The sequence below is a fragment of the Oncorhynchus tshawytscha genome, linkage group LG26, assembly GCF_018296145.1.
Source record: "Oncorhynchus tshawytscha isolate Ot180627B linkage group LG26, Otsh_v2.0, whole genome shotgun sequence".
NCBI lineage: Eukaryota > Metazoa > Chordata > Actinopteri > Salmoniformes > Salmonidae > Oncorhynchus > Oncorhynchus tshawytscha.
The window spans coordinates 10,353,606-10,369,705 of NC_056454.1; the positions used below are offsets into that span (position 1 = coordinate 10,353,606).

Here is a 16,100-nt window from a genome sequence, read left to right on the forward strand (position 1 = left end):
GCAATGGGGATGTTTTTCAGAGACAGGGAGACTAGTCAGGATGAGGCAAAGATGAACAGAGCAAAGTACAGAGAGATCCTTGTTGAAAACCTGCTCCAGAGCACCATCGTTTCTCTTTGCTTATTTGAGCTGTTCTTGCCACAATATGGACTTGGTCTTTTACCAAATAGGGCTATCTTCTGTATACCACCCCTACCTTCCACAACACAACTGATTGGGTCAAATGCATTAAGGAAAGAAAGTCCACAAATGAACTCTTAACAAGGCACACCTGTTAATTGAAATGCATTCCAGGTGACTACCTCATGAAGCTGGTTGAGAGAATGCCAAGACTGTGCAAAGCTGTCATCAAGGCAAAGGGTGACTACTTTGAAGAATCTGAAAATATATTTTGATTTGTTTAACACTTTTTATTGCTTACTACATGATTCCATATGTGTTATTTCATGTCTTCACTAAATTCTACTATGTAGAAAATAGTACAAATAAAGAAAAACCCTGGAATGAGTAGTTGTGTCCAAACTTTGACTGGTACTGTAGCTGTGCAGCAACGATCCCCATCCAGCTTTACAGAGCTTGAGAGGATCTGCAGAGAGGAATGAGAGAATCTCCCCAAATAAAGGTGTGCCAAGCTTGTAGCGTCATACCCAAGAAGACTGGAGGCTGCAGCGAGCCTAAGGCGCTTCAAGAAAGTACTTAGTAAAAGGTCTGAATACTTATGTAAATGTTCTATTTCCATTTTTTATTTGGTAAAAATGTACACAAATTTCAAAAAAACTATTTTTGCTTTGTCATTACGAGGTATTGTGTGTAGCTTGATGGGGAAAAAACATTTAATACATTTTAGAATAAGGATGTAACTTAATTAACAAAATGTGGAAAACGTCAAGGGATCTAAATACTTTCCGATTGCACTGTATGTGGAAACGTTTCTATGATCTGTGGTTAAAAAGACAAGGTCCTAAAAAAATGCAGGGTAGGAGTAACCCTTAATTAACGTTCGTTCTCGTATATAGGTTGAAAATGGCAGATTTGGGCAATTATAAGCCTCCTAAATTGGAACGTAATGGCTGTACAGTAACATGCTATACATGACGTCAGAGCTCTGGCTCTGCGCTTCACTGTGCTGTATGGTTTTGACTGACAGCCGTTCTGAATTTAAACACTGCAAGCAACAAGAAGTTACCCCCATCCCTCCTAGCAATTTTTGCACATTATTTGTTGTCTGCAAGAATGAAATGCTGTAAATTAAAATGACTATGTATTTTGACAGATGAGACATTGAGTATTAAAATAAATACTGCTTTGATGTCATAAAAGCAAGCCATGAGTTCAAATGTGCACTTCATATTTCCAAATCATCAAACATGTCATATACAGTGTCAACTTTTATGAAAACTGTTTGATGTACAGTTACAAGATGACATGCCGTCATACCCTGGGTTGTTCTTAACAGAATGACCCAGTTTGTTTTTTAAATTTACCACGGCAAACCTACCTGAATGCACTCATGACTCCTTTCTATGCGCACCAAAATGACCACCCCATGTAGAAAAACATATTTTCACATGAAGACACTTATTGTGCTGGAGATAATGAATATCAGGTTGAAAAGTGGTGCAATTGCCCTTTAAGTAGGCCTAATTCTCACCAGGGAAAACAAGTCAAATATGTGCTTTACAACGTGACAATTTCAACATGCCATTAGTGATTTTCATGTGCTTCCCTGGTCACAGTAACAGTTAAAATAATATTTTACCAGTTTAATGTCAATGCTCAAGGCACCAGCATCCAAGGAATTCTCCAGCAGCTCCTTCACCACGTTTACCACAGAGTTGATGACCTGACAGCTGGACAGAAGCCTCACGGTGTCTGCAGGCAGCCGGTTCATGATTTGTTACCGTTTATGGACACCTGCAATATGGAGGAAAAAACTGATATGACATTGTAGCACAGATGGAACAATGAGATATTTCACTGGAATATAACATATGAAGCATCCACTTGGCGTTTCCACTCACTACCAAATATGGCAGGCAGTGGGAGAAGATGAAACGAGATCGATTTTGGCTACAATCTGCAAATATTCTCATCGATTAAAGTTTTTTTTAAATCACATTGTTTAGGAGTGTAAAGTCGAATTGAGTTATTGCACACGCGCATTTCACGAGTAGGCGTTCCCGAACGGAAATATTTAGACGTGTGCAAGAACGGGCCAATAGGATCTCGCTTGGCTGCAACGCCAATATGACTCTATTCCAATTGGAAACGACAGGCCATGGTCTATCTTGGTTGAGTTATACCAATCTTTGATTGTAGTGCAATGAGATGTCACTCACAACACAATTGCTAGCTAACTGGTTGGCTGATTAGGGTTAAATTAGCTAGCAAGGGTGTAGTCATTCCGCAGATTCGGTTGCTAAAAGTTTGTTAAAACGGAACGGGACTTCAATTAATTTGTCCAATATAAACTCTCGTTTTAGTTGCAGCTAATTATTATACCCATGGCTGGCTGAATGAATAACATTAGCTAGTTAACGAACCTTACCTGACAGCCATGAACTCTCGAAACGATGAATTCATTTACAATACATTTTAACACAATAGGGACTCACTGGTGGACTGTGTAGTTATTTATTTGAAAGACAGCTATCTCCTACCTCCGCGTCCGGTCTGGTTCAATAACAACAACGCAAATACACGTGCTAAAAAATTAGACGCTGTGAAGTAGTTCAGTGTGTAAAGCAGGCAAGAATAATTAAGTATTTCCAGGTCACGGATTTTTGGAATCATTCAGAATAAGAGTCCCGTCCAGTATACTTGGTAAATAAAAGTTAGGACGAACATTATGGAAAATGTGCACAATTATCGATATATTTTATCCTACACTGAACAAAAACACGATTTAAATTATTATTATTTTTTTCCATACGCACAAAAAGTGTGTTTCTCTTAAATTCGGTGGACAAATTTGGTTACATCCCTGTTAATGAGCATTTCTCCTTTGCAAAGATAATCCATCCACAGGTGTGGCATATGAAGAAGCTAATTGAACAGCATGATCATTATACAGGTGCACCTTGAGCTGGGGACAATAGAAGACCACTTTAAAATGTGCAGTTTTATCGCAGCACAATGCCACTGATGTCTCAAGTTGAGGGAGCGTGCAATTGGCAAACTCACTGCCGGAATATCCACCAGAGCTGTTGCCAGATAATTGAATGCTACCTCCAACTTCGTTTTAGAGAATTTGGGCAGTATGTCCAATCAGCCTCACAACCGCCGACCACCTGTAATCACACCAGCCCAGGACCTCCACATCTGGATTCTTCACCTGCAGGACCATCTGAGAGGGGGTGGGATGGTGCTGAGGAGAATTTATGTCTGTAATAAAGCCCTTTTTGGGGGGGAAACTAATTCTGATTGGCTAGGCCTGGCTCCACTGTGGGTGGGCCTGGCTGCCAAGTGGGTGGGCCTATGCCTTCCAAGGCCCACTCATGGCTGCACCCCTGCCCAGTTGTGAAATCCATAGATTAGGGCCTAATTTATTTATTTCAATTGACTGATTTCCTTACATGAACTGTAACTCAGTTAATCATTGAAGTAGTTGCATGTTGCTATTATATTTTTTCAGATTAGTTATCATACAAAGAATAATAAAATGATTTCTATAAGATATGTGATTGATTAGTTGTTTTTTCAAGACTAAATCGTCAACAATGTTTTTTGTGTGTGTACCCCTATAATTTTTTGCACCATGTACACAATTTTCTGAACATTTTGTCACAGGTAAAGGGTGTCCATTCTAGTCAGGACCACTTCTGGTTTCCAAATCCACAGAGTTTCACCCAGAGGAGCGTGCTGCTCATTTTGTGGTCCTTAAATGAACTCAGCAACAAACAAAATAGGTCCTCTCAATGTCAACTGCGTTTATTTTCAGCAAACTTAACATGTGCAATTATTTGTAAGAACATAAGATTCAACAACTGAGACATAAACTGAATAAGTTCCACAGACATGTGACTAAAAGAAATGGAATAATGTGTCCCTGAACAAAGGGGGGGGTCAAAATCAAAAGTAACAGTCAGTATCTGGTGTGGCCACCAGCTGCATTACGTACTGCAGTGCATCTCCTCCTCATGGACTGCACCAGATTTTTCAGTTCTTGCTGTGAGATATTACCCCACTCTTCCACCAATGTACCTGCAAGTTCCCAGACATTTCTTGGGGAATGGCCCTAGTCCTCACCCTCTGATCCAACACGTCCCAGACGTGTTCAATGGGATTGAGATCCGGGCTCTTCGCTGGCCATGGCAGAACACTGACATTCCTGTCTTGCAGGAAATCATGCACAGAACGAGTAGTATGGCTGGTGGCATTGTCATGCTGGAGGGTCATGTCAGGATGGGCCTGCAGGAAGGATACCACATGAAGGAGGAGGATGTCATCCTTGTAACGCACAGCGTTGAGACAGTGTTTAAACATTGGAATAAAGCAAGCTTTTATTTTGGGTTCTGATTGGGTATGATAGTTGAACTAAGCACATGTGGTATGTATAAGTTAATCGTCAAGAATCAAAATGGGTGTGTGCATACACAATTAAGTCAAATGGATGTCGCAATGGATGATTACTTTCAAAGCTGTTAACAATAAAAACATTGATATAGTATTATTTGTGCTATAAAGGCAATTAACTTTTCCCTTTTTTTCATATTGTTAAACAAAATTCTAAGTTTGCTAACATTTCCACATAAAATGTAATGAAATTCAACCATTTTTATCGATTTTTTACGATCTTCATTGCGGGACTTTTATTTTGAAGGGAAATCGCGGAGGTCACGGCCTTATTCTTGCTGGTGGAAGAGGTCAAATTAGCGCCTTCACACCTTTGGCATGTGATTGGCTGTTTGGAAAGTTAGTTCCTAACTAAGTACATCCGGGTCATGGATTTTTTTAGAGTTATGACCTGTACACTTTGTAAATTAATAAAATGATGACAAATGTGCACAATTACTGATATATTTTATACTAGCTATAATTTAAAGTATTTCCATAAGATATGATGTGATTCATTTGTATATTTCTTCAAGCCTAAATGGTCACAATGTTATTTTGTGTGTGTGTGTATTTCCTATAATTTATTGCACCTACATTGTGTCACAGTAAAAGGGGGTTCCATTCATTTGTAGTTTCCAAATCCACAGAGTTTACACCCCTAGGAGCGTTGCTGCTGATTTAAATGCAGTACTTGTTTTCATATTGGGGGGTTCAGGAGCACTTCTATATATGTTTTATACCATACATAGATTCTGTAGAACCTACTAAGTACTCCCAACCCCTCTTTTACTTCGGCATATATATTAGTATTTTATTTTTTCAGCCAATGTGTAATTTATAGGCCTGTAGTGGCCGATTCCAACTATGGAAATGTAAGCCTTTTCTATGCACGCCTTTCCTCAGCACTTCTCAGTCGTTAGTATTCAGACACCTTATGCAGGTGCTTAACGGGCTTTGCAGGCGTGGTTCCCTTCCGCGCTGAAGACATTTCATTCGACAGATTTTCTTGTGGCATTTTCATTCAATAGGGTTTTCAGTACATTTATCTTAAGCCATCCCTATAAATGTGGTGTACCTTTCATTTGAAGTTTGTCAACAGACACTAGAATACATTGAGAGAACAGTGTCAGAATATAGGGATCAATGAAAGAAAGCCATCTAAATATATGCATATTAGTCTCCGCCTCAGTACCAACTGGTAGATTTTAAAATACTCTGATCTTGTAGATTATTTAGGCAAATTTAAGGGTTAGGAAAGTATGTATGAATCATACAAAAAAATATTTGGAGAGCCTTTATACACTATAATATATTGAGGAATAAAAAATATAGTTTGAATTCATCCAGACTTTTGTCATATTCAAGTTCAATCCATGGAACATTGGAAGGTGGATAAAAGTGTACCATAGGGGTTGAACAATAGTCTGTCACTAATCATGGAACTGTATGACAACGGTGTAGTTGTGAACCATGCACCAGGTTTCATAATGATTCCATAATGATTCAAATTGGCTGCATGTCCCAAATTATTGCACAATGTTAGCATAATATGATCCACTAACGCTAGCGACCCTCAGGAAAAACAAAGAAAGTTAAATGGAATAGAATAGAATGATGCAAAAAGATAAACTACAAATTGAAGAAAACAAACACTAAAACACTGACAGTTATGTGACGGTGGCTTCCGAAAGTGGCTAAAATTTAACATGATACAATTTGTCAAATAAAATAGAGAAAAGCCTGGGCATAGTCTATAATTAAAACATTCTAAAGTGCATACATCCTCTCAGCAGGTTCAGCCCAACAGAAGCCTATAGCTTGAGTGTCCAAATTTCATCCACGCAAATTATGAGGGCACACAAATCAAATTCTGAATAACGGCACCTATTTCACTGTGGAAAAGGGGCTGCAATACCTCATGTTGATATTATTTTCAATTTGCTTCCATATGGCTGGTTTCACATTCATCTCCAGAAATAATAAGGAATAATTCTCTAAAACAATTGCTATGTGTATTTACAATCCCCTTTACCTTACTAATTTACCTAGCTCTTATCAATAGCTCTTAAGGTGCATGGAGAATGCTGTTATTTATATCAGGGGGAAAAAGTAGATACCTTTTCCCACTTGGAACCGGCAGGTTCACTCTACCTTATTCATGGTTTCCTTGCACGTAAGGTGGTGGAATTATGAGGGCATTAAGTCAAGGTCAGAATACGACTTATCTGTAGACACATCCACCACACCTTAAATTCTTAGATCTCCACCATGAATTAATAGCGGGTGAATAACTCATACTTAAATTCAAGGTCAGAATACACAGAGAGAAAAGTACATAAAAGGGAATAACGTTCCATTTACATGCGCTTAACTTGGGTCGGAATCAGGGCCATAGAGAAAAGTGCATATAAAGTTAATTATGTTCCATTTATGCACTGCTTAACAAGGGTCGGAATTGGCCCCATAGTGTTTTGCTTGGGACCAATGGAGTGAGTGCAATAGAAAGTGTTGCTTGGTATTTAGACCTCAGTCCCCCAAGTAATAATAACACCAAAAAATATTCTACAGACCCTACTGTGTAATCCCAACCACACCTTTACTACGGCACATAAAATTGTTTTTTTTTCTCTATAAGCCAATATGTAATTTATAGACCCAAAGTGTATTGCATTGGGACCAATGGAGTGAGTGGAGTAGAAAGTGCTGATGGGTATTTAGACCTCAGTCTCCATGAAATAACTGCATATATAGGTACTATAGACCCAACTAAGTATTCCCAACCCCACTTTTACCTCAGCACATAGAATCGTTTTTTCTCTACACCCCAATGATTTGAACATACCAACCTGAACATTGTATTTTTCGAGAGTGGTCTTATTTTTTATTTTATTTAGGAGCATATTTGTATAATTGTTTCCATAAAGTCCTCTTTGCATTTGCTTATACGCACAATAAAAAAAATGACATTGATTCAAATATAATATCTTTGAATGAGTTATCCACATTGCAATGTTTTGAAAGGCTGGCTTTTATTTTTTTTTGGATTCCTAATTGCAACTCAAAAGTGACGTCATCGTTTGTGCCGCTAGTGAAGGGGAGCTTGGCCTTCTGTCGTTCTTACTGCCACGTTTAAAAACCGATTCATAACAAGGTACTCCAGTAAGTACATGACAATATCTGTGTTGACTGTTTGGTAAAATATTTGATAACACTATTGATATGCAAATATTGTGACTTATGTATTGCTATTTTCACGAAAAAATATCTAGCTAGCAAGTTAGCAATTCAACTGGTGTTGTTTCAAGCATACAATACTTCACTTGACTTGTTGAAAGTAGCTGGAGCTTGGCTGTTGGCTAAAGTAAGCTAGCTACTTAGTTTCCAGCGGAGTCGTTAGCTGGCACTTAAAGACATGTGAAAGTAATGGTAGATACCTAGCTAATGTTAGCTAGTGCGGCTAAGCTAACTAGAAATTAGCCATTGATCGTGACTCTCAGTTCCATTGCATTAAACATAAGTCATTGGATGAAGGCATCTTCTGTACGGGGGCGTTTTGTTAAAAGCCCCGACGCTCGGTCTGAACATTTTCACGCATGGCTTGAAGCATAAGGATCTTATCTTTCATGTCAGTGAGAACCTTTTTGTTTTTTGAAAAGTATTTAAGTGGATATACACATTTTATAGGGTTAGTGTTCCCACATGGCCATATCTCCATGTTATGGAAAACAGATGGAAGACAGGCACCACCTGTGCTAATTCGCTATCTAACGTTAGCATGATCGGGTGGAGGCACCCATAGCTGTATGGATCTGTGCTAAACAGCTACAGTATCTTATTTTATTTGAAGGATTTTGTTTATCGCCGATGAAAGATGAGGGACATATATACATACACCTATAATACATAAGACTTAATATGTTTATGGATTTTTGTATTTATTTTTTAAATTAAAGAATGCATAAAAAGCTATTAAAAACCACCCCTTAGTACCGCAGATCACAATACATCTAATCCCAGCCTATTGCACCAAACTACAACGGGAAGATGTGGTCAGAAAATGGGAGAATGATGCCAGTGAGACCTTAGAGGGCTGCTTTGACTGTGCAGACTGGAGTGTGTTCAGAGGGAGCAAGTCTTGAGGCCACAAATTCTCTGAGGATATTATTGTTCCTTCCAAAACTTAAAAGTTATTTTCTAACAAAAAACCCATGATCACAAAGGATCTGAAAAGAAAATAGCATTTACCACTGGCAACAAGATTGAAGGTAAACTAATTCAATCCAAATTAAATAAACAGATGAAACGGGCCAAGAGTGAGTGAGTGTACAAGGATAAGGTGGAAAGGCTCTTTCAGGAAGGTAAAGCCAGAGGTGCTTGGAGAGTGTGAAAACACTGGCAGGCTTTAACAACACCCAACTGTCCCCTGCTCCAAAATAAAAAGATTTTGTTGGCTTGGCAGAGAAACTCAAGTTTTTTGTTTGTTTGTTGTAGATTTGACCAATATGACTTTGCAATGGAAAAGAAGGAGCTGAACTCTGACCTAACATGTCACACACTGTAACAAATGTTGAGCTTCAACTAAAAGATGAAGATGCTTTATTTAAAAGGATAAAGTATCATGGCCAGACAACCTTAGTGGTTGCCTACACTCAAGTTTGCTTACAAGCGGCACAGGGGTGTTGATGATGCAGTTCAGTCCCTACTGCACTGTGCCTACACCCACTTGGAGAAACCCAAGACATGCGTCAGAATGGTATTTGTGGATTTCTCAAGTGCCTTTTAATATAGTCCTCACTTAATGGGTTAAAAGCTCCAGAACATGAATGTCAATCCACATCTGATTCTCTGGGTCCTCTCCTTTCTGACAAATAGATAACAGCTGGTCAGATTCAATTGTCTCATTGCAGCTTGTCCAGAACCATCTTTACAGAATCACCACAAGGTTCCCTCATCTCACCTGTTTTAGGAGCTCAGACCCAGAGATGATGTTCATCACGTATTCAGATGACACAGTAATTATGGACACAGCAGGCAACTCAGAAGGGCACCTCGAGGCTGAAATGGACATGTTTTTACTGTGGTGTAATACAGAACTACCTGGACCTCAATGCAACCAAAACCAAAGACCTGGTCATTGACTACAGAAGAGACCAACCTACCATCCCCACCACTGGAGATGAACAGACAGATCATTGAGCGAGTGGAGGACTACAAATTCCTAGGAAACATCATTGGCAACAAGTTAGCTCTCCGACAAAAGAAACATTGAACACATTCACTCAATGTCAACAATGTCTGTTATTTATACGGAAATGGAGAAAGTTTAATGTACAATCAATCCTCCAAGCATTTTATGCAGGGCATTCGGGAAGTTTTCAGACCCCTCGACTTTTCACACATTTTGTTACATTAGAGGCTTATTCTAAAAAGGATTACATAATCCCCCCCCCCCCTTAAAATCTACACACAATACCCCATAATGACAAAGCAAAAACAGGTTTTTAGACATTTTTGCAAACCTATTAAAAACAAAGATACCTTATTTACATAAGTATTCAGACCCTTTGCTATGAGACTTGAATTTGAGCTCAGGTGCATCCTGTTTCCATTGATCATCCTTGAGCTGTTTCTACAACTTGATTGGACTCTACCTGTGGTAAATTCAATTGATTGGACATGATTTGGAAAGGCACACACCTGTCTATATAAAGTCCCACAGTTGACAGTGCATGTCAGAGCAACAACCAAGCCATGAGGTCAAAGGAATTATCCGCAGAGCTCCGAGATAGGATTGTGTCGAGGCACAGATTTGGGAAAGGGTACTAAATCTTGGTCCCGGGAGGTGACCAAGAACCCCATGGTCACTCTGACAGAGCTCCAGAGTTCCTCTGTGAGGATGGGATAACCTTCCAGAAGGACAACCATCTCTGCAGCACTCCACCGATCAGGCCTTTATGGTAGAGTGCCAGACGGAAGCCACTCCTCAGTAAAATACACATGACAGCCCGCTTGGAGTTTGCCAAAAGGCACCTAAAGACTCTCAGACCATGAGAAATGAGATTCTCTGGTCTGATGAAACGAAGATTGAACTCTTTGACCTGAGTGCCAAGCGTCACGTCTGGAGGAAACCTGACACCATCCTTACGGTGAAGCATGGTGGTGGCAGCAATCATGCTGTGGGGATGTTATTCAGCGACAGGGACTGGGAGAATAGTCAGGATCGAGGGAAAGATGAATGGAGCACAGTACAGAGATCCTTGACGAAAACCTGCTCCAGAGCGCTCAGGACCTCTGACTGGGGGCGAAGGTTCATCTCACAACAGGACAATGACCCTAAGCGCACAGCCAAGACAACGCTGAGTGGCTTCGGAACAAGTCTCTGAATGTTCTTGAGTGGCCCAGCCAGACTTGAACCCGATCAAACATCTCTGAAGAGACCTGAAAATAGCTGTGCATCAATGCTCCAACCTAACAGAGCTTGAGAGGATCTGCAGAGAATGGGAGAAACTCTCCAAATACAGGTGTGCCAAGCTTGTAGCGTCATACCCAATAAGAATCAAGGCTTTAATCACTGCCAAAGGTGCTTCTACAAAGTACTGAGTAAATGGTCTGAATACTTATGTTAATGTGATTTCAGTTTATTTTTATGCATTTGCAGAAAGAAAAAAAAATACTTTTTTTGATTTGTCATTATGAAGTATTGTGCATAGATTGAGGGAAAAAATACAATTTAATCAATTTTGGAACAGGGCTTTAATGTAACAGCTTGAAAAAAGTAAAGGGGTCTGAATAATTTCTGAATGCACTGTATATGCTTTATAGAGTCCATCTTTGCCTTTTAATATTACGGGTTTTAGGGAACATTTTAGGGAATATTGTTTGGTGCTCTAGAGAACAGATCAGATTCCATTTAACAGGGTAATAAGAATCGGTGGGAAGGTCATCAGAGCAAGCAAGTGTCTGCCATAGCATTGTTGCTGCACTTTTCAAATGAAAAGCCTCTGTGCAGCTGCTTTTGAATGCATGACCCTCATGGGACATTTGCAAGTGAATAGGTTGGTTTCCCCTTTAATGCTTGAAAGCGAAAATGCTACACACTTTCTCCAAATGGCTGAGATACCAGCAAACCCTATTCCAAGCATACTGGTATATAAACAAGGATAGCTACTTGCCCACAGTTACGTTTTTCGACATCACCATTATCAAGAACTTGAGAAATCTGAGAATTTATGACGCAACTTCAAACTTTAAATCTCAAGCCAACCAATGGTCTGAAAAGCAACTCTCAGACAATTTAAAGTCCAAATAGGTTACAATATGTCATGTTGTGGAAAGCGTAATTTTAATGATTTGTCTGAAAACAACAGCAAGAGGTATTGTTGTGCAAGAAAGGTGAAAATGTACTACATAGCCTAAGCAGATCATGTTCATTTTATTTGCGTAATCTATCCTGTACCTGCAGGCTATGAACTTTGTGTATTGCAGTAGTAATTGGCTCCCTGTTGGGATAATTTATGAGTGACACATTTTTGTGATGTTTTCAAAGGAATAAGGTGTATTCATCAGTAACACAATCCTCATACTCCTCTTGTTCACAGAAACAAAATGAATGTTGGCGTAGCGCACAGTGAGGTGAACCCCAACACTCGGGTCATGAACAGTCGAGGGATCTGGCTCACCTATGCCCTCGGTGTTGGAATGCTTCACATTGTGCTCTTGAGCATACCCTTCTTCAGTGTACCTGTGGTGTGGACTCTCACAAATATTATACACAATTTTGTAAGTCATTTATCTTCTCACACTTTAATAGCCTATCACCAGTTTGTTCTTCTTACTTTCAGCCATATCATGGTAAACCCCCCCCTTCCTTCAAAGTTGTTGCCTAGACAATTGTTGCTTCCTCATTGCACTGGCCTCTCATTGTTCCTTGCACAATCTGTTGAATAAAGAAACAAGGTCACTGACATGACAACTCACTAAGTTTAACTGTTGTCCCCATATTGGAAAAGTCTTCTGTATCATGGCCCTAAGGAAGGCCATTAAAAGGGAACCACAATATCCTGCTATTTCAGTTCAGCAGCTTATTGTTTACTGTATCTTTCGCTTGCCATTAACTGCTAATTCAGCTGGTATATGAAGACTTTTTACAGACCCTGTTATTTAATAGAATGTAGCATTCTCATTCAAATGACCTGATGTTCTCAGTGCCAAGTGTTGTAAAGGAACGTAGGAAGTGAATAACCAGAATATACTCACTCCCAATGTCCCACGTATGACCTAGTAGTTCATAAAGTATCAGTTGAGGTAATTGTGAGAGGCTTTGGTCAGCTTTGCACCCGTAAGCAGATTTCACACGCACTCCGCTTCTTAGCATAAATACAGTTCCGATTCTATCCCAACTCATTCCAAGGAAGGATGAATTCAAATAAACATTTTATTTTAATGAACCAAAAGGACACGTAGTTGTGCTGCAACATCTACCCTCAGTCTCAGGCACCATTTGCTACTTTATGATTAGTTTGTCTTGTCTTAGTGGACTGTCTCTCGTCATCAAGATTTGGACTCATTCACTGTGTGTCTGTCTTGCAGGGGATGTATGTCTTCATGCATGCAGTGAAAGGCACTCCGTTTGAGACCCCAGACCAAGGCAAAGCCCGGCTCCTGACACATTGGGAACAGTTGGACTACGGCGTGCAGTTCACATCATCCAGAAAATTCTTCACCATCTCCCCAATCATTTTGTACGTCGCCTCCCGTCATTTAGAACAAGAGGTTACATTTTTGGCCATTGGCTTTAGATACCCATTTTAGCATCCAATGCAGAAATAATTGCAAACTGTATGGGACGGTTTCCCGGACACAGATCAATCCTAGTCCTGGACTAAAAACCACTTAAATCCTCCATTGAGAATGTGTTTTAGTCCAGGATAGGCTTAATCTGTGTCTGGGAAACCAGCCCTATAAATTCCAACTGTTTACCATGTTGCAGAGCTTTTTTTAACTGACACATTTGCTAACTTGTCTTTTTTTCTCCCCCTATAGATATTTTCTTGCAAGTTTCTACACGAAGTACGACACTACACACTTTGTCATAAACACTGCCTCCCTTTTGAGTGTGCTGATCCCCAAATTGCCACAACTACACGGAGTCCGCATCTTTGGCATCAACAAGTATTAAGCTGAGTGTTGAGAGTCAGTGGTGTGACAAACTCTCAAAGGAGCTATTGGCTCATAGCAAGATGAATAGTTAACCCTATTTACTCTGTACCACTGGAGTTTGTACTGAGCAGTTTTGTACGTTATGTGTAATTGTCACTCATTGTTTAGATACGCCAGGTTAAACTATAGTGGGAGACTTGGAGATCGACGATAATTCCATGTGCATTACTAACTTAAGTAAATATTTAATTATTATTATTTTTAATCTACATAGACCTGGGCTGGCCCATGTTTAAAAAGTGGAGCTTTTTTTGTTCTGTTTTTGTTTGCCCTCACTTCACACAGTGACAAAGATTGCGTTCCTCCTTGTTACAATAAATGTTTCTCATCGTAACCGAAAGCCTTGGAAATATCAGATGCATTTTTAAAGATAATTTCTCCATAAAAGTAGGAGCCTATGGTTCAATGTTTGACACTTATTTTTAGATGGGTTATCATTGCTGAAAAGAACTGAACAATATGAAATACACATTTTGTATGATTTCCTTGGTATATGAATCATTTCTCATTGTTACTCAGTTATATAGGGCAGGCATTTTTTTCAGTGTATATAGTTGTATGTATAGGTTCATGTCTTTCTTGATGATTTTTCATAAGATGTTTTGTCAGATGAAAGTGTTTACTGAGAGGGGTCTACGGTTTGCCTATGTACCTATATTCATGTAGCTGTACTTGTTTAGGAGATCTCCTGGATGGTATTACCAAGGCAGCTAGTCCTGTTCTGTTTGGTCATGGCTTATCCACGGTATTCTTGGAGCTTTGTCAGCCCCTGTATCTAACATCATTAAAACATTTGTGCCCTTAAAAGCAGTGTGTATGTCTTAACTGGCTAAATTTATTGAGGGAAATGGATGGAAACCCATATTTTGACATGCACTGACTACAGTGGGAGATGAGCATAAAAACAAGCTGTGAATGCTTTTAAGTGATGTCACAGTGGCAAAAGCTTTGTTTAAAATGAAATGCAATAAAGTGAAAATTTATGTAATCCAAAATGTCGTTACACCTTGATCTTATTCCTAAACCGTGTGTGCATAGTAATCTGACATGTGAGACTATCCAATTATAAAGGTAGAGCATTCCTGTAACAATTATGTGAACCTTAGGAATTAATTTTGGTACTGTTTGCTCAAAACTCATTTGAAAACCTCAAAGCGGTGAGTCTGATATTTTTGAGCATCGATTTTATATTTAGTCCCAAATGCCACATCGATAGAGGCTGTTCCATAGAAGACTTCCTGGACTGGACTAGCAGCGTGGCACAAAAAAATACAAGGCTCTCAAGTTACATACAGGTTGTTCCCGGTGCAGATGTACGGCTGACCGCTCTCCTCTGCACTGTCCTTGTCCCGCAGGACCCCGCAGGTTGGCATGGATGGTTGGCGACATGTATTTCAGAGGGTGAGGAGTCGGGCAAAACAAACTGGCAGGAGGGGTACTTATCATGGGTGTAGGCCCCACCACGCTGCCCACGTGCCACAAGGTCAATGCAGACCATGACAGCGTGATTAAGTGGGTGAAAGCCTTTCCAGCAGCAACAATCCTCACTGCCTCGGGCTCAACGACTGCAGCCCCTACAGCCTCCATGCCTCTCTCCTGCCCTGCTCTTGCTGCAGCCACAGCAGCCATGTAGTCCTGCATCTTGGCTTTCATAGAGGAGGTGAACAGCTGGCCTTTTAGTGCCACCGTCACTTGCTTGTCCTCATAATAGGACTTTGATCTGGTCAAAGGAGGGCATGCTGGTGTCTTGACCAGGAAAAGGTCCCCTAGACCTCCACAGTTTATTCTACCTGAGGGCGACAGATCAGATATGTGCATGTCCTTACTGCAGTCAATGTCTGGTGCATCACTGGCAAGGCATATAATGATCTCCAGAGGGTGAGGGTTGCCCTTATCCTTGCATGCCCCGTACTCTCTTGATGTGGCAAACTCCTTTATCAAACGAGAGGTTTCTTTCTTGTTGACGATGGGAGCTGCAAAGGCCTCGATTAGCTCAGCGTCATGTGAGTGAACGTTGGACAGCACAGGATTAGCGACCCAGGAGTCTATGTCACACTCAGATTATTTGATGCGTTTGGACTGTGGCTCCATTTCACATAGTACCTGTGTTAAAAAGATTTTCAACCACAAATCTGGCCAAAGAACTCCGATCCAGACAATGTTTACATAAAATGGGTGATTCTGCAACTTTGGGCACTTTGGCCAAGTTAAACATATTCAAACACCATTTTACCAGTATTTTGTCTTTGATTTGTCTAGAAACAATATCTGAAAACGGCTGCATTTGTACTATTTTTGTCATTTTTCCCAGACAGCCAGACAAA

At 40.0% G+C, this 16,100-nt stretch overlaps 3 protein-coding genes across 7 annotated transcripts in view; 1 reads left to right on the forward strand and 2 right to left on the reverse strand.

The window, feature by feature from the left end:
- pms1 (PMS1 homolog 1, mismatch repair system component) overlaps positions 1–3,352 on the reverse strand; it is a 61,286-nt gene extending 57,934 nt beyond the window's left edge. Inside the window, exons 1-2 of one of the 4 annotated variants that reach the window (XM_024388809.2) lie at positions 3,184–3,352; positions 1,760–1,914 (exon numbers count right to left, since the gene is read on the reverse strand). In XM_024388809.2, coding sequence (XP_024244577.1) covers positions 1,760–1,891 — 132 coding nt within the window. In that variant the 5' untranslated portion in view covers positions 1,892–1,914; positions 3,184–3,352. Of the gene's footprint in view, positions 1–1,759; positions 1,915–2,548; positions 2,819–3,183 lie in introns of those variants that run through there. The other 3 variants (XM_024388808.2, XM_024388807.2, XM_024388806.2) reach the window with 3 other exon arrangements.
- Positions 3,353–7,603: 4,251 nt separating this feature from the next.
- On the forward strand, positions 7,604–14,583 carry ormdl1 (ORMDL sphingolipid biosynthesis regulator 1). Of its 2 annotated transcripts, none has more exons than XM_024388816.2 (4): positions 7,604–7,716; positions 12,156–12,336; positions 13,147–13,298; positions 13,600–14,583. In XM_024388816.2, the coding sequence occupies exons 2-4, from the start codon at positions 12,163–12,165 to the stop codon at positions 13,733–13,735; spliced, it is 462 nt and encodes a 153-aa protein (XP_024244584.1). In that variant the 5' UTR covers positions 7,604–7,716; positions 12,156–12,162; the 3' UTR covers positions 13,736–14,583. The 2 variants fall into 2 exon arrangements, with proteins under 2 accessions (XP_024244584.1, XP_024244585.1); XM_024388817.2 differs by having other exon boundaries at positions 7,604–7,708.
- On the reverse strand, positions 14,031–16,078 carry adat3 (adenosine deaminase tRNA specific 3). The gene is given in 3 exon segments (XM_042306941.1): positions 14,031–15,297; positions 15,300–15,972; positions 16,067–16,078. Coding segments are annotated over 3 exon segments (921 nt in total). The 3' UTR covers positions 14,031–15,061.
- Between the last annotated feature and the right edge of the window lie 22 nt (positions 16,079–16,100).